This window comes from Bidens hawaiensis, unplaced genomic scaffold, assembly GCF_021521415.1.
Source record: "Bidens hawaiensis isolate Kalapana, Puna unplaced genomic scaffold, B.hawaiensis_p1.1 tig00001087_1, whole genome shotgun sequence".
Taxonomy (NCBI): Eukaryota; Viridiplantae; Streptophyta; class Magnoliopsida; order Asterales; family Asteraceae; genus Bidens; species Bidens hawaiensis.
Window position 1 is genome coordinate 2772746 of NW_027491062.1, and position 22398 is coordinate 2795143.

Genomic DNA, 22398 nt, shown 5'->3' on the forward strand with positions numbered 1-22398 from the left:
ACAGCCGAACACCCTCATGTTGTGGACAATTGGCTTTCTATTCATCCACACTTCAAAGGGTGTTTTATCATCAAGGGATTTAGTCGGAGACATGTTAAGAATGTGGACTGCAGTAGCTGCAGCCTCTGCCCAAAAATAATTGGGCAAATGTTTTGCCCTTAACATGCTCCTTGTCAGATTTTGAACGGTCTTATTCCTCCTTTCAGAGATGCCATTTTGTTCAGGAGTGTAAGGAGCTGTTAATTCCCTTTTTATCCCATTGAGTTCACAAAATGAGTTGAACTCATTTGAACAATACTCCCCACCCCTATCAGTTCTTAGAACCTTAATTTGATTACCACTTTGCTTTTCAATCATGGCTTTAAAAACTTTAAATTTTGAGAAAGCTTCGGCCTTTCTTTCAAGAAAGTATATCCAACACATACGAGAGAAGTCATCAACAAATAGTATGAAATACTTACTTCCACCAAGGCTTGGAATCTGCATTGGACCGCACACATCCGAGTGTACAAGTTCCAACTTATGAGCAGCTCGCCAAGTGTTCACATGGAATGACAACCTTGTTTGCTTGCCGAGTATGCACCCTTCACAATAATGTATGGCCCTGATAGGAGGCAGGCCATGTACCATTCCTTTATCATGAAGTAACTTCAGTCCTTCAACATTTAAGTGTCCATACTTGGCATGCCATAGTCTTGACACCTCATCACCTTTGGACTGCTTTGTATAATCTTTGGTTTTAGCCGCATCAAGCAGGAACATGTTGTTTGGGGCCAATTTGACTCTAATCATCTCAGTCCGAGTTGCCTTGTGAGTGATGATGCACTCATCATCCTCAAAGTGTAGTACAAATCCCCTTCTCATAAGTTGTCCTACACTCAAGAGGTTATACTCTAATCTGGGAGCATAGTACACATCACACAAAATTTTTGAATCTCCACTGCTAGTGTTGATTCGTATATCCCCTTTTCCTTCAACCTTTACTTGCTTCTTATCACCCAGATTTATTTGGAGTTTAACTGTTTCATCCAACCTCACAAACCCTTCTTTAACTCCTGTCATGTGGTTCGAACATCCAGAATCAATGAACCACAGGGCATTAGTTGTGTGAGACTCCGTGTTTGCCATCAGCATGAAGTCTTGAGAGCACCGATCTCCCCCATCAATACAAGCCACAAACAACATTTTATCTTAATTCCTAGGTTGTTCTTCTTCTTGATCAGCCAAGTTAGCATGTTGTTCTTCCTCATTAAACCAACAATCTTTCTTGTAGTGGCCAAATCTTTTACATAGATGGCATTGAGGTCCTCGACCTCTTTCACCAAATCTTCCTCTACCTCTGCCTCTAAATTGACCACCACCTCTGCCCCTATCTTCCGGGCTTCTTCTAGCATTTTGCATAGCCTGAAGGGCTTGTTCATCATTCTTCAGATCAGCCTTCTCTTCTTCATTTCTCCCCAACATCCTCTCTTCTTGGGACTGAAGAGATCCCATCAACTTTACCGGAGTTAAGAGTCGACAGGTCTGATGATACCTCAATTAAAGGTACCACGTAATCAAACTTTGGGGACAGACTTCTCAAAACCTTTTCTACTATTTTCTGATCTGTTACAGCTTCTCCATAAGCCCGTTGCTGGCTTACAATACTCATGACTCTTGAAAAATAGTCACCAATCATCTCTCCATTCTTTATCTGGAGATTCTCAAAGTCCCTTCTCAGACCTTGTAGTTTCACGGATTTTACTTGTGAATCACCTTGAAACTCAATTCTCAAGGTATCCCAGGTTTCTTTAGCAGTTGACGCACTAGCAATTCTTGAAAACAATTGATCGGCAACCCCTTGTTGGATCAGTGCCATGGCTTTAGCATCCTTCTTCTTGGCCTCTCTCAATTGATTAGCGTTTCCTTCGGGGACACCCGTCTCAACCAATTCCCACAAATCTTTTGACATGAGAATTGTTTTCATACGGATGTTCCAGTGTTCGTATCCGTCTCCCTTGAAGACCGGTATGGAGGTATTTGCAGTAGGCTCACTCATGATTAGGGTTTGAACAAAAGAAAGGAAGCTCACGGGTAGGGATATGATCACACAGCCTGGTGCTCTGATACCACAATGTTGGATATCAAGAGCAAACAAGATAACAAGTATTGAATCAAATAGGGTTTTCTCTCTTTCAATTGAAATCAAATTTGCAGTGTACATAAAAACTGAAAATAGCAAAGGCTTAAATAGCCAGATACATAACGTAAACTAACAAGAAAATAGGAAACAAACTAGAACTGATAATACGCAGAAATACTAGGTCTTCAACTAATCCAACCTTGACTTATTAAACTTCATAACGGATACTTGAGAGAAACCCATGCACGTGCCAATTACTCATGTGAATTATTTCCAACAAACCTCATTTTTGTGACCAATTCCTCTTCCATCCATACGTTAATCTCAATTTTGCAAAACCGAAAGATTTGAAGCCCGAAACATCCAAAAGTTTGCAAGGATTTCTAGATTATTCCATGAATACCAACTTACCAAGGCCGATTCCGGTGATAACATGTGTCATAGCTGGAACCTGGATCCCGGGCCGTAAACTCATATCCTCAACGGGCTTAACCCCAGGTAACATCTTATTAGTTTTACAAATTTATTTTTAAAAGTTTAATAAAGTTTTTGATAGCCTATGGCTATATGGTTATGATTTCATACACAAACCGGATCGTCTAACCGACCACGAAGAATTGGCACATGATTTATTAAGTTTGTTAAGTGATGTTTTTTAGTTGTATAGTATGAAATATGAATGGAGACATTTATAATGATAGATAGATGGGTATAAGTTGAAATAAATTATAAATAAACGTCTCATATTACTGTACATTAGCAAAACAAAAACAAAGCTTAGATCGATCACACGGTCCATGGTTTACAACATAAATATGTCTTTTTTTTAAATATTTTTTAGTTCCCTGACAAGGTTTGGACTATGGTGTTGTGCCATGGGTCTGAGAGGTGTTGCAGTAAGTTGTCGAATGGCCCTTTTCCGGTTACGTTGTGCTGAACGATGAATCCCAAGAATGCCAACATCGCGAGCCTCCCTGAAAGTATAATAAATTTATTAACAATTTAATTATTTTAAATTTTAACAAATCGCAATTAAGGAGGTAAATATAATTTATACCATTAGCAAGCTCCTTCTCTTTGGCCTCAGCAGTGGGTGCAAAGTTGAGTGGGTTGAATATACCACCCGGGTACCCGACTTCATTTGGAGGCAAACTGTAGCTTTTAAAAATCGGGTCTTGGTTAACACTTCCCGGGTTCTTGATATCTTGCCATCTTCTGATCTCAACGTAGTGGAATAATATGAACTCGATCACGAACAAGGTGGAAGATGATGCAAAGTATTCTGATTTACCCGCGTCATACCACTTAGGAACGTTGATTATGCCTATGCTTGTAAAAACCTCTGGCAGCAACATCCCGGCGACTCCCAACATGGCCCACCGCCCGTTCACAAGCTCGGCTTGAATGAACCACTTTAGGTTCTCTGGGTCTTCAGCTAGTCCCAGTGGGTCGAACCCGTTGTCACCTGGAAGACTGAAATGACACAAGTAGTTCAGGAACAACAGGACCTAGTATATAAGTTGATTTTTTTTAACTTGCTAGAAAATGTTGTATATTTTACATGTTTCATTTGATAAACATGGTGAAAACGAAAGAAAAAATCGTATCGAACTCGATTATGGACTATCTAAAACCTCATAGCTCTTAGTTTTACAGATTCCAACATGTTATTATTATTTATGTGGCCCAACCAAATCCGAACCAAGAATTCGGGGATCAAAAGATATTCATGCACGGAAAAAACAAACATATTCAAGTGATTCATAATCGTATACAAAATGGACATCGTTCGTGTTTGTTTATTTAACTTTAACCCAGGGGCGTAGCTTTGTTTTTGTCCGGAAAAAACAAACATATTCAACTTTAACCTAGGGGATCAAAAGATATTCATGCCGAAATTTTGTATACATAGTGTAAATTTACCCGTTTTAGACCGAAATTTTGAGCCCGGCCCCCTCGGTTTTTTGCTCAGTAGTGTAAATTTACCCATTTCCGATAGAAATTTTGAGCCCGGCCCCTCGGTTTTTTGCTCGGTAGTGTAACTTTATCCACTTTTTGTCCGAAAATTTTTATACATATTGTAAATTTACCCGTTTCCGATAGAAATTTTGAGCCCGGCCTCCTTTTTTTTACTCGGCAGTGTAAAATTATCCTTTTTCAGCCGAAAATATTTATACATGGTATAAATTCACCCGTTTCCGACCGAAATTTTGAGCCTGCACCCCTCTAGTCTACGAATTTTTTAATACATATTGAGTCCGGCCCCCTCGATGTGTATGTCCAAGCTTCGCCACTGCTTTAACAGAACATATGCATATAATGTAATCGAACAATTTTTTTTTGTTCATGTTCATTCGCTAACAAAATGGGCATGTTCATGTTTGTTCATTTAAAAATCAAAACTAACAGTCTATAAACCTAAACGGACATAAACAAACAAAACTTAAACGAACATAACTGAACAAGCATACCTTCCATCGAGGTAACCGGGTGAAGGTAAACCGGGTAGCCACTCACCCTTTTTGGCTTCAACCTTGAAAGAACCGGATGAGTAGGTGCTAACCGGTTTAACTGACACTTCTCTGTTTAACTTCCCTGATGATCCGGTCAGGAATCTGGACCGGGAAGCATACGGCTGGAAAACTGCAACTGAAGCTTGTGTGACAGCAGCCATACTTTCAGGTGATAGTTAGAGGTTTGAGAGATGAGTTGTAAATGAATAATATGTGTTCTGTGTTCATCCTTTTGTAATAATGATTTGAGTGATGATCTTGTGGCTGTGGTTTAGGTGTTGGTGATTTTGTTAGATATTCAGGGGATTGATTGGAAACTGACCAATGAGAAGCAATATGTGCTTATCCTTATCTCCATGTGGCATATCCACAAAATCTTTTACATTGCCCTTGTTCTTCACAAGTGTCATGGTGGGGCCCAATAGTTGCCACATTGGAATCTTTGTTAGCCAATCATCGGATGACATGTGTTTGTTTATTAAAAAAATCATGTAATTAGATGATTAGCAATTATTCTAGATTTGATATCCGTCTATAAACATGTCAAAGGAAATTTACGTTATAATAACATACAGACGAAGGTTTTATTATGGTGTTTGAAAAGAAAATATTGTATAACACGTCTTCTAGCTCTGGTTAACTTTTGTCAAGACATGTGGATAAACTTGTCATAATAGTCTCATGTGTGGTAACTTGTTTTCGGTATTGTTACAATCATTTAAGCTAGCCGTCAAGATATTGTGAAAACAAAGTAAACAATTATAACCTTTATAACAAACTTAAAATGACCTACAAGTTAGCGATCGATTCATCTCCAGATGAACACTCTTATACAATATGACAAAACAAAACACCCTCAAGACGACTGACAAGGAAGTTGATGTCTTTTATGCTTCACGCCCACCCTTTATTATCCACCAGGTCTTCACTGAATTGTGTTTCCAAATTTATAAAAATGGAGCTACAATCCTTTCAATGTGCGGTAGGTGGCATGTGCCTCACGTGTCTCCTTCGTTTGGTTCTTTACATCATAAGTTTTGAATGGTGATCCTCGTCATCCTCCCCATTAGTACTGAACTTGTTGTTTGACGTAAACTATGTGTTGATATCATTTTATGCATATCACGACTTTATTTTTGGTTAAATGAGAGGGCTTTTGTGTATGCAAACTTTTTATCGTAAGTTGTAACCTATACCGAGTACATGTACGGTAAAGAACTATACCGATTCCGACCGAACAACATTGGTACCAGTAACGGTATTTAGAACTTGTATCGATATTCGCTTTATGGTTTTCAACCAGTGTTAAACATGTGTCGGTATCTTTTTGTACGTATCTTGACTTTACATTTTGGATTACATGATACAACTGTGCAAATAAAACTATTATAATAACTTTTTCCTTTTTTTAACACATTTTTCTTTTACCAAAATCAAACCGATACTGGCTAAATAGCCAACACCGTTATTCATTTTTATGGTTTTGGTTACGACCCGAGTCGCTTTCAGTACCTTTTACTATCTGTACCGAAGAAATATTGTACTCCACGTAACTCTATAACACGCAACTTTAAATTTGTAACTTTTATTTAGTTAGGTATGATTATCTGGATTTCGTGCATCTGCCTAACTCGCACGAGGTCAAAATGTGGACCTTGTGGTAATATTTACATAAATTTTACGGCCCACAAACCAAAATAAGTAACCAAGTTAATGTAGTTGCTATAAATTTATTTATTTGGGCTTTCATGGCCTTCTTTTGGAGGCCCGCAGTAATCAAGTAACCACTAACCAGTTAACCACAATAGCTTTCTTTCAACAATTGTATTTTAAAAATTGTATGTGTTCCCAAACATACTTGATCATCAAGTTGATTTCATGAATAAGAAAATTCAAACACTAATTTGATTGGCCAATAACCATTGATCACAAATTACAATTTGTAACAACAAACTAAACAAATATCAAACTAGTAGGGTTTGGGCTAATCCATCAACTAAAAAAATAGCAAGCCCACTAAAAGCCCACCAACAAACCCATTAGGGTTCAAATGGACTCATCTATTCTAAAACCTAAACAAGTAATTGCAAATATATTGTTTTCAAATTCATCTTTTTAAGAAGCAAATCATCATTATTGTACGAAATTTGACCACCTGACGCTAAAGCCAACAACTCATACTCTTCTAATCCTTTAGCTGGCCCAAGATTACTCGCATCTGACTTGTACTTTAATAATGCATTCTTGAATTTCTTGATCTGTCACCATAAAAATCAAAATTCTCTCCATCCATTAACCAATTATTATCATCAAATCAACATGCTTTTGTCTATATTAATTTTATTTTATAAATTTATAAATTATTTTATTAAAATTACCAGTTTTTAAATTGAAATTAAATACCAACAAATTAATTTATTAAACAAAACACATTTGAAAAAAGAAGTAAAATGAAAAATATATAGGTTAAACAGGTCAAGCTACAAACGTGCAGAGTTGACAAGAATACGACCTGCTTAGCTAAACGGTCAACCAAAACTAACCCGAACTCGTTTGTAAACATAAGCTCACGAATTTCATGTTAGATTCGTGCCAACTGATAATCATATTCTTTTCATTAATAAATTCAAGGGCTTCTATACACATTACAATTAACTTTTGCCCAATTGATCCATTCAATATAAAACCCTTTATTTTGTTAATAAAATCTAGGAAAATTGGATTTTAATAATCCCAACTTAATGCAGCTGGCCAATAATAATCTCAACTTTAAAAATAGCTGTCACTGATCCCAACTTTCACACTATTTGTTTTCATTGAACCTTCGTTAAAAAAAACTTAACGGCGTTAAGTTTTTTCAAATTTCAAACTGATATTTTAGGGCTTTTGATCGGAATGAGGATACGAGTCGATTGATGTAAAACTTACCTCCAAACAGTGGTCCAAACAACTAAAGGATGCATCAATTCCGGTGTTTAAACTATTAATTAACAAAAATCAAGCTGTTTGAAGCGCCGTTTCAAGTTAACTTTTACATCAATCGACTCGTATCCTCATTCTGATCAAAAGCCCTAAAATATCAGTTTGAAATTTGAAAAAAACTTAACGCCGTTAAGTTTTTTTTAACGAAGGTTCAATAAAAACAAATAGTGTGAAAGTTGGGACTGGTGACAGCTATTTTCAAAGTTGGGATTATTATTAGCCAACTGCATTAAGTTAGGATTATTAAAATCCAATTTTCCTAAAATCTAATAATTAATTAAACTCTTAACCATTCCAACATTTAATTCAAAATTAAAATAAAAAAGAAACTTACAGTTGCAACAGTACAACTAAAGCTGCAAACCTTGCCCTCATGACCTTTATAAAATCTAAAAAATGGCAGAACATGAATGTGAAGAGATTGACACATGGGTTTGAGTTCTTCATAATTCACTTGCAGAAATATTGCTTTAGGGTTTGACTCAGCCATTTGACAGATCTGATTATAAACCCAAAAATAAATCAATTAAAAAAGATTAATTAATAAATAAAATCTTTTAAAAAAAGATGGGTTTTTTTATAAAGTTTATACCTTTGGGTGTAGAGCCTTACACCCACCACAACCAGGTGAATAAAACTGCAAAATGACCAATCTGTCCCCTGAATTTGATAGTGTGTGTACTAATTCTTGAGCTGAATTGATCTCAATCATGTTGGGCTTAAGTGTCTTTTCCCACCATCTCATTGACTTGCTAACACAAATTGAAGCATGTGCCTGTAAAGATTAAGTTTAAATTAAATCCCATTAATAAAATCTTGAAAAAAGTTGTTAACTTTGAGTTCAGCGGGTCGTGCACAGTAACTCATCTACGCCGAAGAACGATAATTTTGTTTTCAGTATGATCGATTTTGTCATTCAAAAGGGGTGACGGCGTAGCTTGTTGCCCGCTTACCTAACTCTTTATTGTAATTGAATCCTTTTATTTGAAATGAATTTGACTTAAAAAAAATAAAAAAAATTTGAACTTACAAGAACAGGGGTTTTAGCATTCCAAGAATTTGAAGTTAAAGTTAAACCCTTTTGGTGATCTGACAAAAGACGTGAACTTTGGGTTAAATCAGTGGAGATAAGTGAAGAAGAATGAGACCCATTTGGATTATTGTGAGTTTCTTGAAAAGAAGTTAAGTAACCAGGAAGAATAATGGAGTTCAATGAAGAGGCCATTTGAGAGGTGTTATTGAGTTTAAAGATTGAAGAAGACTGAAAACTTTGTTTTGTTTTTATGATTTGAGGCAAGACAAGAGACCAAATGAGGGTTTATAAAATCCAGATAACAAGAATCCAAAAGGAGTGATGATGATGCAAGAAAGATGAAGAAAAGGATTGTGTTCTTTTGATGAGAGAGAAGTGTGGATGAAGGTTTGGGGAAAGGGCAAAGTAGTGGTTTTGTGGGCTCATTTGTGGGGTTTCCAGTTACATTAAATTCAACTTTATCCACTCACAAAATAAATGTGAATTTATAAGATTTTGAGCTTATTTCAAAAGGTGTAAAAATTGAATAAAGCTTAAAAAAAAAAGGAAAAAAAGGTCGACGACTTTCTTATGTCTATGCTGACTTAAAAAGTTTGGTTATACCACCTGTTGTCATGTGACATTCGTTGTCACAAGAGCAGAACTTTCTGGCGTAACACATGGTGGGACGAAAACCAGGCTCGAGATTCGAACTGACAACCTCAAGAGGTCTAGCTCAAATCTTTTAATATTCCACCAAAAGTGACACAATTACGATCAAACTTGAGTCTATAATAAATAACTCAAGCCCTCATACTACTAGACCTAAAGTGGTGGATTGAATAAAGCCAAAATAACTAAAGTATTAAACACGATTACATGGATACTTCAGTTTTAGTTGCATATACACTCTCTCTCTCTAAGGCTATGCATAGTGGGCGCCGATTTGGGCGACTTTTGGGCGACACTGGGCGCGAACACCGCCCCCCCTCCCCGGCGATATGTGGGCGATTTGGGGCGGGGGCGAGATGTTTTCATCGCCTGGAAGAAGAAAATAATATTATTATTATATTATATGTTGTGTATGTGTATATATGTATATGTATATATGTTGTGTGTATATGTATATGTATATATGTTGTGTGTGTGTATATATATGTATATGTATATATGTTGTGTGTGTATATATGTATATGCAAAATGAATCCTCGAAACAACCCGAACTAACCGAACCACCCATTCCCTCCTTTCGGTCAACACCATGGTTCGCAAAACCAACCGGACGTGAACTTACAATGGAACCCGATGAACCTAAACCAACCGAGCTATCCGTTTCAATTTACCGACCCGAACCTAAACATGTATGCCAACCGAGCTATATGTTTTTTTATATTTTTAGTTATGTATTTTTTTTGTATTTCTTTTTAATTTTTATGCATTTTTATTTAATTATTTGAAGAAATTGGTTTTTATTTGATTAGTTTAATTATAAAAAGAAAATAATAAAAAAAGATACTGTGGGCCCAACTTGTAGCTCCTAAACCATTACACCCCAAAAACAAATTCGCTCTCTTTGCTGACTGGGCGTCACGTGTCACAATTCGCCCTCATTTGTAGCCCCTCCACTACACATAGCCTAATAGTCTAATGGGTCTGTGTAGATCAACACTTGGAGATCTTTTTGTGCAGTTTATCCGTCTAAAGAAGCCTTTAGGTGAGACGTCTTTGTATAAAGGTATGAGTTTTTTTGATTCATGCAATGATATATGCCAAAAGTAAAAAAAAAGAAAATATTTTATTTAAATATTTTATGTAATAGGTTTGTAACGAGGGTAAAGATATTTGTATAACTAGAGATAAAATCGATTTGTAACGATATTGTGTGACATATGACGTGACAGCTAAGGGTGCATGTAGTATTAGAGATAGTCTTAATAAATTATATTTGTGATTCACTATTGTTTAAATAATCAAACTATTCTAACTAGGGGTGTTCTTCAGGTTTGTTTTTCGGGTCGGGTTCTTTGGGTTTTAAAGTTTTAAATCTTGACCGAAACTCAACCCGAATCTCTCACGGGTTTTTTGGTTTTGGGTTTTTTCGGGCTGGGTTAATCAGGTTTCGAGTATCTTAGAAAACAAGCAACGGAAGTCTGATAAATCATGTTTCTCCTTAAACTAATGTGTCTAGACGCTTAACTAAAAAATAAAAAGGTTATAAACATTCATGAATCATGTTATTAGTTGTATTGTATACTTGTATAAACTAAACTTTGACTCTCGTATTACAATACGATACATTTTATATGACAACGATCTCTAGTTTAATTGGTTAGAGTGAAACATCAAAAGACTTAAATTTAAAAAGAGAAAGTCTTGAGTTGAGACAAAAAAATAGGGGGCTTAAGTTGAGTCATTGGGTTTTCCCATCTCTAGGTGGATTTTCTCCTAAGGGTGAAATGGAAATGATCGGGTAGGTCAGTGGCCCGTCAGTTATCAGAATTTGCCGTTAAAAACATACATCTTATATAACTATCATGTAATAACAAACTCTTGCACATTTGAAGTTTTTCATGAAACAAGGTATTGTTGACAACGATAACCCGATATACAAGAATTTAAATAGGTATGTTGACGTTTAGATTTAATTAAATAAATAAAATGGTTGACACTTAACAGTTAGTTAAAACTCACATGAAAAGGTTAAGTTTCATATAAAAAGTAGCATAACACCTATACAAAAACTGAAAATAGTACTTTATTGTTTTATAACTTTTCATTACTTTTATAGAAGTTAAAGTCTTGCAAAAGAGTTGAATGTTTTTTTATTTGAGTCCTGCAACAAAAAAAAAAAAAAGGTGTTAGCCTGGGTCAATGAGTGATCTCTGATACATGAGAAACATATATAATGAGATTGGCCAGTGATTTGTTAGTATGATCCATGGTTAGTCATTTAAAAAATACGTGGAATTTATATGTTTTTCTTTTGGGGAACCACAACCAATTGCTTGCTAATATTAATATTTTTATGTATGAATTATATTTATATCTATATGAAATTATTGGCTTAAAGAATGGAAATGGATGAGTTTGCTGAGTAGATGTAACGTGTCCTCTATTATTTTAAGTTACATATCATAATCAAATTATTACTCTCTTATTTTATGCACGCACACAAATTAAATATTATATTTCTAATGTTCTTTTTTACCTTTTAAATGTTGTTACGAAACAAAAGACCTCGTTATTGGAATTTGAATTATGGCTAATCATGCAATATCTAGCCACATAAATGTATATTTACATGTAAAACATTGTTAGCTTAGCAAAAGTGTGATGATACCTTTTCTTTTATTATAAACTTTAATATTAGAGTATGTATATGTGTACGAGAGTGATAACTAAAGTGAGTAGGGATCGAGTTATTGGAAACTAACTCATTCTTGTGTTCTTCTCTTGTTAGCGGTATCGTAAATGTACAATGAACTAATGCCAACTGCTACTTCACGGTCTTCACCATGTATGCCCACCCTCATACTGCGCCCATGGGGGTGTGGCCCTTTCTTTGTGACTGACCTCATCCAAAGGCGTGAATCATGTTTGTTTCTTCGTTTAATTTTCATTATCCAATACAAAAGTGGAATCTATATAAGACCATTACACATATTAGTGAGTGTGAAAAGTGAAAGTCCTCTTGCCTACGTGGCAGTGGCACTCATAACACTTTTTCATTCGCTTAATGAAACCACCAAAAATATCCGGTTTGAGTTATTATGCCATGTGTGATTTGTGACAACTTGCGAAGAGCGACCTTTGTTTCTTTGTCCACCAATTGTCTCATAGCTTTAGTAATAGGTAATGCATGGCTTATGTGGTTTGCAACGTCTTCATGGTGCTGAATGTAAACAATAAGACACTATATCCTTGCAACCTTATATCTCCGTGTTCCTTGAAAGTCGTACACTTAGGAGTTTGCAATGTGTTCATGATACTGACCGCCAAACTGGAACCTACAATTCATTAATCTCATGATGAGAGATTAAAAAGTACAAGTAAATGTAAATAGACAAAATTAGGGATTCTAGCTTAGATAACGAAAAAATATTAACGGACGCTAATAAAAGATGTAGGGTTGACCCAAATGTATCTCATGTCGTCAATCTTCACTAAACCCAATAAACATGTCTTTAACTAATTCAAGCCCAAACCTCCACATACCCAACATGTAGTTTATGGGTGCAACGATCGAGCAATGTTGAGGTGGTATATTCTTGACCCCCTAACGTTGAAGATGTTTCAAACGTTTGAAAATGTATTTTTTATATTATATGTAAATCCAAATATTACCGGTATGTAAAGTCACATAATTAATGAGAGAGATTTACAGTTAATGTAATTACAATAATTAAAGAGTAAATAACACTTTTTAGGTTCCGTTATGCATGTGTATAAGCTAATACGATACTAAACCACTTGGTAAAGGTAAGGCCTCTTGTCTCTTAGATAAGAAATCTCGAGTTCAATATAAGTGTATATTAGTTTGGACTTTGGAGTAGTGTAAGAGTATAATAGATCTACGATTAAAAAACAAAATGAGATGAAAAATAATAACCGGTAACCCAAATCGCCGGTTGGCAATCTTGAATGGATATCGTCAATGGTACTATGTTTTGACTTGTCGGATAAAGTGCCTATCGTGATATGTAACTTACCACATACCAATAACATGACATAATTTTATCTTGTTTATGTTGCTTACATACTATAAATATAAATATCAATTTTAATCCGTTTTAAATGTATATAATGTTTGTAAACAAATGTAAAATGTGTATTCAATAATTGTGAGTTATCATCTCATATCTAACACGTATATGTTTCCTTTAAGATAATTTAAAATTTATATTTGTCTGTAACTAGTTATGTTCATCACATACGTTGTATGAAAACCTGCCAACGGACCCGAATTTTCTTCTTCTGATCAAAAGCTATAAAACATCTAATTAATATTTGAAAAAAATTTAATGTCGTTAAGTTTTTTTTAACGGTCATGATCACTAATGAAAATAAACTCAACTAAAATTATTTCGACTATAACATTAGTAGGGATTATAAAAATCAATATGCCTATTTTACAAATATCTTCGATCATGAGAGTTCAGACTAACTTTGTTCGACTTTTATTTAAATAATTTTTATAAATGATCAACATATCTTATATTAATAAAATACGACCCACTATCAAAGTTTTAAACTAATGTCACTGAAATTTATATGACCATATTTCCTTCAATTTTCTTCATTCATCCACTTACCAATACTAACACAAAATAGATCATTCTTTTGCTTGGATAAATTTCATCAACTCATTGTACCAACTAATTTAATGTCATTGTAGGCTTATTTGGCCTACAATCGTCATGTATTAATTTTGATTCCACCTCATTTTCGTTTTGCATGTCAAGAATGTATCTTTCATTGTGAAAATCACATATTATGTGTTTTTCTAGAAGTGATGATTTGATCCATTTACTTGTGATGGGTTGACTATGTTACGTCCAATCTTAAATGTTTCATTCATAACAATAGCTTAGACTATACCCATTCAAAATCTCACAATCTCAATCTCACATTATAAAATTAATTTCTCTCTCTCCAATTTACATAATTTAACTCATCCCAATCTTTTACACACATTCACAAATCACAACTCATCCCAACTTAAAAAAAATATTTTTTTAACGAATTCCGTTTTTATAAAATTTATGTCGGATCATAATTTTTTTTAAGAAATATCGTGTATTTAATTATTTTTTTATTTAGAATATTATAAGTTAATTGAATAATTAAGTTATGTTTGGATTGCAATCTGGTTTGCTCCACCAGCCTAGATTGCCAATCTAGATTGTTTTATTTTCTTTTTTCAATTTTTTATATCTTTAGACCCACCAATCTCATTATAAGATTGCCAATGGAAGTAGTCTTATAAAAACGGCTATAACATATATGTAATAGCCACTAGCCAGTTCCAACATGATTTAAAAGTTTTATTATTCTTTTAAGCTAGCAATAATATACTCAAATAAAAGATAAATATGTTCAAGTTTATGATATAATTTCTTAAAAATAATAATAACATATCAAAAGTTATGAATGTACTAAAAAATAAGAAAGTTGATAAAAGTCAATGATAATGGTTTTCCACATTATACCTACGTAAATAACAAAATATAAACTAATCAAAATTTTACATGATCGGCTTATTATGAATTTTTAAGTTTTATAATAAAAATGTTGGATGAACCGCCCCTGGTTTGGAGATCATGTGGTTTGTTTGGTTCAATCCGGTGGGCTCAGCTGCCCGTTGTCACGCTGTGGGCCTGGGAGAACCTTATCGTATTTTAAACAAACAAAAAAATTGTATTCATTATTGCTATCATTTTGTAAAAAAAAAGTATTATATCTTTTTATTTCAAAAATACATGCAATTTCGCTAAAACGGACGAAAATAATGTGTGTGAATTGGTTTGAAAGAAAAATGTTAACATACAAAGTTATTTCATCCGTCTTTCTTGTACCAAAAAAAGACAGAATATTGAGGAAAAAGAACACATTGACGTAAATAAACAAAAAACATAAAGATAAATAAAAAAAACCACAATAGGTCACAAAATATACATATTGCCGAAGAAAATATGACACAATGTTGAATAATACAACATAATATCGAGGAAAAAATACACAATGTTACGGAAAAAGACACAATTAATAACGAAAATAAACAAGAACACAAAAATAAATAAAAATATACAATTAATAACGAAAATAAACAATAACACAATAATAAATAAAAAGACACAATTAATAACGAAAATAAACAATAACACAATAATACATTAGAAGACACAATGATCTTTTTGAACGAGGACAACAAGAGAAACATTTAGTTTTTTAACTTTTTATTATTTTTTATTTATTTTTTGAGTTATAATTTATTTATTAACTTTTAAGGTTATTTTTTATACTACAAATACTTCTCATTTTGTTTTCTTCATTTTTATTGTCCTTTATAAAATAACATTTGAAATACATCAATATATTTATCATATTTAATTCAATTAAATAACAACGAAAAGAGTTCCAAATATTGGAATATATCGTAGACGAGAGTTTTGACGTCGTCCGTAGTTGTTCAAAAACAAACGACCAAACGAGTCATAACTTTTTTTTATTTTTTAAAAATTGCTTCTCCATTTCAATTTTTGGCATGGCCTCAAACACATCATGAACAATATTTAAAAGTACAAAAACTTGTTTTTACTTGTATATCCATCTCATTTTATGACATGACACGAAATACGCCATGAAAAAAATTGATTCTGAATTGAATAATAATATAATCCGTTTATTAAATGGTTAAATCTGAACACAACGTTTTTAATAAGTAGCCGGCGATCTAGATAAGAGTTTGCATTAACAACTGCCATGATTGATTTTCTTAATTAAACTTCATTGTTTCTACATAAGTGATGTTAAACGAGACGATATTTAAGGGCGGTTCGGTAAATCTCATGGGGTGGCTTGGAGGAGATTTAAATAATAATTCGTTTATTATTTATTAATATGTTTGTCTTATTTTTATTAAGTTAGTTTTATCCAAAAACATATTTGAGTTAGATTCAAATTGTGTATTTGAATACGAGTAGGACTCGAATTAAAGGTGTTATATAAACCCTTGGTTCGCATAGATTTATTAAGTTTTTCATGTGTCGTTTCTTAATAATATCGGAAGTTTTTGTTTGTCAAAATAAAGAAAAGGAAGTCCACTGCAAGTTGCAAAAGTGCAGTCCATCAAAAGGTTTTTTTTGGTATTTGTTTCCATGCTGTACGTACAGCAACAATAAGAAAAATCAATAGTAATTGTTTTGTATTTTGCATATATTCAAGATCCGTTCTTGATTAATAATCGACTTAGCTGTGACAAATTCAACAAGTGGCATCAGAGCCAGTCACCAAACATCAGTACGTAATCGAGTTTAGTCGATCGAAGTGGTGAGAAAAGAAGCCGACGAAGAAGGAAACGATGGCCGATACGTCGTTTGTCGCCGGAATCAAGCGTTTGAACCAAACTAATTACCGGGTTTGGTCGACATGTGTTATGTCATACCTTCAAGGTCAGGACCTTTGGGAGGTAACCAACAGAACCGAAACGCAGGTGCCAAGAAACAACACCGGAGGTGCCATCGGGAAGTGGTGAGTAAAAGTCGGGAGAGCGTTGTTCGTGTTAAAAACAACAGTCGAAGAGGAGTTGTTAGATCACTTTCAAGAATCCGAAACACCGAAGCATGCATGGGATAGTCTTGAACGACTATTCACGAAGAAAAACGACACCCGATTACAACTTCTTGAAAACGAGTTGCTTTCGGTTACTCAAAAAGATATGACGATTCCAAAGTACTTCCATAAAGTGAAATCGCTTTGTCGCGAGATTGCCGATTTAGATCAGCAATCAAGGATCGGAGACGCGAAGATGAAACGGATTATTATTCACGGGTTGAGGCCGGAATTTCAGTCGTTTGTCGCTGTTGTTCAAGGTTGGCCAAATCAACCGTCACTCTCGGAATTTGAAAATTTAATATCCGGACAGGAATCCTTAGCCAAACAAATGGCCGGTGTGTCGGTCTCCGCTGTACCAAAGCAAGAAAACGAGGCGTTGTTTGCGGGCAAAGGAAAAGGAAAGTTCAAACCCAACCACGGTTACAACAAAAAGAAACCGTGGGATCGAAATAAACCCGCGGAACAAAACCAACAGGAAGGAAGCGTTGATCGAAAGAATTGGAACCGCAATAAAAAGGGTAAACGTCCGTCGTTTAAAACTTTTTAAGTGTTATAATTGTGGCATGCGAGGGCACATTGCAAAGTATTATACAGCGAGTGCAACTGAAGAAGAAAACGCCGCGACAACGCAAAATCGAACCGAAGAGCCTTGGGATGCCGAGGCCCGTTATGCCGGAATTGGAGAAGTTCATGCGTTAATGGCTACGGTAAAACCCGCTTTAAATTATTAAGTGATTGTATTGTAGATTCGGGTTGTTCGAATCACCTAACGGGTGAAAAGAAGCGGTTAAAGAACCCGGTTAAGTACGAGGGTAATCAGGTGGTAGTTATAGCCGATGATTCGCGACATGGCATAACTCATATTGGTGAGGTTGATCTCTCATCGGATTCCGAGGAAAGTGGTTTTGTTCTTAAAAACGTGTTTCATGTTCCAGGTATGAAAAAGAACTTGTTGTCGGTTCCTCAAATCACCGACACCGGACGATATGTTCTGTTCGGGCCAAACGAGGTGAGTATTTTCGATAAGTTCGAAACTTAATCCATACCGGTGATTCAAGGGAGAAAGAAAGACTCGGTTTATGTATTGTCTACCGGGACTTCGTATGTGAATAAGGTGAAAAGGAATCTAAACGCAGATATGTGGCATCAACGTTTAAGCCACGTCGGGTATGATAAACTTCAATTAGTCGTTAAAAAGAAGTTGGTGGTGGGAATACCCGAACTCAAAGTAAAAACGGATGTGGTGTGTGGCGGTTGTCAGTTTGGAAAGGCTCATAAACAACCGTTTGAAAACTCCAGTTATCGAGCTAAAGCCCCTCTCGAGCTAGTTCATACCGATGTGTTCGGTCCGGTGAAACAACCGTCAATTAAAGGTATGAGTTATATGATATCATTTATTGATGATTATTCGAAATCTTTGTGGGTATATTTCATTAAAGAGAAATCCGAGGCGTTTGAACGTTTCAAAGATTTCAAGTTAGAAGCCGAACGGGATCTAAAGAGGAGCATCGAGTGTCTTCATTCCGATAATGGAGGCGAGTATGCATCCCGTGAATTTTCTTTGTTTCTAAAAGAAAATAGAATTAAACGCCAACTAGCGTGTTCTAATACTCCCGAGCAAAACGGGGTTTCGGAGAGAAAGAATCGCACCCTAACCGACATGATCGGAAGCATGATGCACAACAAAAATGTACCGGGGAGATTTTGGGCGGAGGCAATGAGTACCGCTGCGTTTATAAGTAACCGATTGCCACAACAAGGAATGAACTACGAGTCACCATACGAGAAGATGTTCAAAATCCAACCGAATGTTAGTTACTTTCGAGTCTTTGGATGCGTGTGTTACGTGTTCATCCCGGGGCATCTCAGACACAAGTTGGAGAAAAAGGCAACGAGATGTATTTTTGTTGGTTACGATAATGAAAAGAAAGGGTGGCGATGTTGTGAGCCGAGTACCGGGCGAATTTATGTGTCTCTGGACGTAATATTTGATGAAAACTCATCATGGTGGTCACCAAGTAAGGAAGTCTTACCCGATACACATGACTTACAAAAAGAGTATGATGAGTATGTTACGGTTCAGGTTGGTGGCAACGATCTAGAAGAAGAATCCGAACAAACACTTAACACCGAACCTGTTTCAGGAACACGAAACGGGCCACGTTCTGATCCATGGCGAACCGGGTCGTTAGTTTGTCAAACGAACGATCAAACCAGCACCGCAGTTGTACCAGTTAATACCGAAGGTGATGTACCGGCTGTCCGGAGGTCCGAACGGGTTAGTAAACCGAACCCGAGGTATGCAAATGTCTCCTTACTTGTTAGTCAAGAAATCGAACCCGAGACGGTAGAACAAGCTGTACGAGATCCTAAGTGGATGGAAGCAATGAAGCAAGAGTTAGATGCTTTAGCCAGTAACGAGACCTGGCATCTTATTCCGAAGCCGGGTGATGTAAAACCAATTTCGTGTAAGTGGGTTTTTAAAATTAAAAGACGGGCCGACGGGTCGATAGAAAGGTATAAGGCTCGATTAGTGGCACGGGGTTTTTCACAGGAGTACGGGATTGATTATGAAGATACGTTTAGTCCCGTAGCTAAACTCGTTTCGGTTCGAGTAATTTTAGCAATTGCTGCGTGCAAAGGTTGGGATTTATGGCAAATGGATGTTAGTAATGCGTTTCTGTATGGCGATTTGGATCGTATAATATACATGGATCAGCCGGGAGGTTTTGTAAGTCAAAATTTTCCTAATTATGTTTGTCAGTTAAAGAAAGCAATTTACGGCTTAAAACAGTCACCGCGAGCCTGGTTCGGTAAGATTGGTGAGTTTTTAGAACTTAACGGATTTGTTCCTACAATAGCCGATACCAGTGTGTTCGTCCGAGCCGAAGGTGACAAAACCGCCGTTGTCCTTGTTTATGTAGACGACTTAATTATAACCGGTGATTTAGTCTACGTGGTGGAGCAACTAAAAACGAATCTGTGCACTTGTTTTTTCATGAAAGACTTGGGAAAATTAAAGCACTTTTTGGGTCTTGAGCTCGAGTACGAGAATGATGGGTTTGTACTTCACCAAAATCGGTATGTCGTTAATCTTTTGGTGAAATTAGGTATGGAAAGTTGCAAACCGATACGGGTACCCATGGAACCAAACGGGTCTCTACGAGCCGAAGAAGGAAAAGAGTTGGAAGAAGTAACCATGTATAGGCAAATAATTGGAAGTCTTATTTATTTGACCTTGACTCGACCCGACATTGCGTATGTCGTTGGTGTGCTTAGTAGATTCATTCAAGCTCCAAGAAAACCGCACCTTGAAGCTGCTCGGTTAGTGTTGTGGTATGTGAAGTCAACTCCGAGTTATGGTGTTAAGTTTAAGAGGGAGTCGAGTATGGAATTAATCGGGTTTTGTGATGCCGACTATGCTAAAGATTCGGACACAAGACGGTGTACTACTGGGTATGTATTCTTGATTGGTTCAAGTGTTGTCACATGGTGCAGCAAAAGGCAGCCCACCGTGTCACTTTCGACAACCGAGGCGGAGTATCGGGCCGCGACTATGGCTGCGCAAGAGTGCGTATGGCTGGTTCGTTTTCTAAACGAGTTAAATCAAGGTAAGAATGAGAAGGTAACCTTGTATGGGGATAATGTGTCTTCAATATTGTTGGCTAAGAATCCCACGTTTCATGCACGTACGAAACATATTTAAGTTCATTATCACTTTGTTCGTGAGAAAGTGTTAAATGGAGAAATTGATTTTAAATATGTTAACACGTTGGAGCAAGCTGCTGATATGTTCACGAAGAGTTTGCCAAAAGAGAAGCTTGTGAAGTTTTGTACTCGCTTTGGAATGAAAGAAGCAAATATCGAGAGGGAGTGTTAAACGAGACGATATTTAAGGGCGGTTCGGTAAATCTCATGGGGTGGCTTAGAGGAGATTTAAATGATAATTCGTTTATTATTTATTAATATGTTTGTCTTATTTTTATTAAGTTAGTCTTATCCAAAAACATATTTGAGTTAGATTCAAATTGTGTATTTGAATACGAGTAGGACTCGAATTAAGGGTGTTATATAAACCCTTGGTTCGTATAGGTTTATTAAGTTTTTCGTGTGTCGTTTCTTAGTAATATCGAAAGTTTTTGTTTGTCAAAATAAAGAAAAGGAAGTCCACTGCAAGTTGCAAAAGTGCAGCCCATCAAAAGTTTTTTTTTTGGTATTTGTTTCCATGCTGTACGTACAGCAACAATAAGAAAAATCAATATTAATTGTTTTGTATTTTGCATATATTTAAGATCCGTTCTTGATTAATAATCGACTTAGCTGTGCCAAATTCAACAAGTGATCTATATATACGTCACTTAATTTGACCATACACCATAAAACATAATGTCTTTTACTAGTTTACCCTTGATAATACCGGAAAAAAACATTAGTTAGCTAGATTAATGACCATGAACCAAGCAAGAAACCAAATGTGATTTCATCCAAAGTTGTTAAAAACAAAAAAAGAAAAAAAAAAGAAAGAAAGAAGAAAGAAAGAAAGAACTAGAATTTGAACATAACAAGTGATAAACCGAATATAGAAGTACATATACATGTGCATATTACACTATATTTAGATATGTGATGTATTTTACTCTTAATTCACAAACACACATTTACACACGTGTATACATGTTTGTTGAATGTTGAGTTATTTCTTGGTTCATATTTTATTGTTTTTTGTTTCTTTAGCATGTAATGCGAATAACAAATTGAGGGATTGTCAATTTGGTTAGTGATAGAAACAAAAACAAGAATCCCAAAATTTGATGGAACTAATATACAATGTAGATTATTGTAGATGCTATAATTTTATAGATAGTTCACATATTTTAATAAGGCATATTTTTATATATTTGAAAATTTTATGAAGTAGACGAAATTAAAATTTTTGTTTGAAAAAATATATACTATCGGAATATATCGTGATTATATACATGTATAATGCACTAATTTTTATCCCCCGTATTACGGAGGATATTTTATATTATTTGTTTTTAATATTTATTTATTTTTTGAATTTTTTTTATTGTATGAAAGTTAATAATATACTTATGGTTTGATGGTAAATTGTTTCACAAATAAATGAGATGTTATAACCCGGTTTAAAAGCTATATGGGTTTGATGAGATCCAATACCCGTTTATTTTTACTATAAAATTTGTTTTTTAATCATAAATTATATATATCTTTTTTAAATAAATCATATATTAATTTTTAGTATATCCTTACTTTATAGGATTTTTATGTCAAATATTTGGTGAGATAGTTTTTAATTTAATGAGATGTTTTAACCCGTTTAAGAAATATCTGGGTTTGATAAGACCCATACCCGTGAATTCGGGTCAAATACATGAGAATCCACCATTTAAATATCAAGCAAATCTGGTGAC

General features: G+C 35.1%; 2 protein-coding genes across 2 annotated transcripts; both read right to left on the reverse strand.

Annotated features, from left to right (window-relative positions):
* Positions 1-2834: 2834 nt before the first annotated feature.
* Positions 2835-4856, reverse strand: LOC143558636 (chlorophyll a-b binding protein P4, chloroplastic-like). The gene is made up of 3 exons (XM_077047444.1): positions 4594-4856; positions 3180-3595; positions 2835-3096 (listed from the first exon to the last, which is right to left on the reverse strand). The coding sequence occupies exons 1-3, from the start codon at positions 4794-4796 to the stop codon at positions 2960-2962; spliced, it is 756 nt and encodes a 251-aa protein (XP_076903559.1). The 5' UTR covers positions 4797-4856; the 3' UTR covers positions 2835-2959.
* Positions 4857-6707: 1851 nt separating this feature from the next.
* Positions 6708-9113, reverse strand: LOC143557847 (thioredoxin-like 1-2, chloroplastic). The gene is made up of 4 exons (XM_077046823.1): positions 8648-9113; positions 8210-8392; positions 7952-8116; positions 6708-6893 (listed from the first exon to the last, which is right to left on the reverse strand). Exons 1-4 carry the CDS (start codon positions 8840-8842, stop codon positions 6708-6710), a joined length of 729 nt encoding a protein of 242 aa, XP_076902938.1. The 5' UTR covers positions 8843-9113.
* Positions 9114-22398: the final 13285 nt, after the last annotated feature.

Bases quoted from the DNA above. Each gene is read 5' to 3' on its own strand.
- LOC143557847 (XM_077046823.1), bottom strand. From the start codon at position 8,842: ATGGCCTCTTCATTGAACTCCATTATTCTTCCTGGTTACTTAACTTCT. The intron at 8,393-8,647 runs GTAAGTTCAAAT...TAATCTTTACAG, and splicing joins ATGCTAAAACCCCTGTTCTT to GCACATGCTTCAATTTGTGT. The intron at 8,117-8,209 runs GTATAAACTTTA...GTTTATAATCAG, and splicing joins GTAAGGCTCTACACCCAAAG to ATCTGTCAAATGGCTGAGTC.
- LOC143558636 (XM_077047444.1), bottom strand. From the start codon at position 4,796: ATGGCTGCTGTCACACAAGCTTCAGTTGCAGTTTTCCAGCCGTATGCT. The intron at 3,596-4,593 runs GTATGCTTGTTC...GTGTCATTTCAG, and splicing joins CCCGGTTACCTCGATGGAAG to TCTTCCAGGTGACAACGGGT. The intron at 3,097-3,179 runs GTATAAATTATA...TTATACTTTCAG, and splicing joins AGAGAAGGAGCTTGCTAATG to GGAGGCTCGCGATGTTGGCA.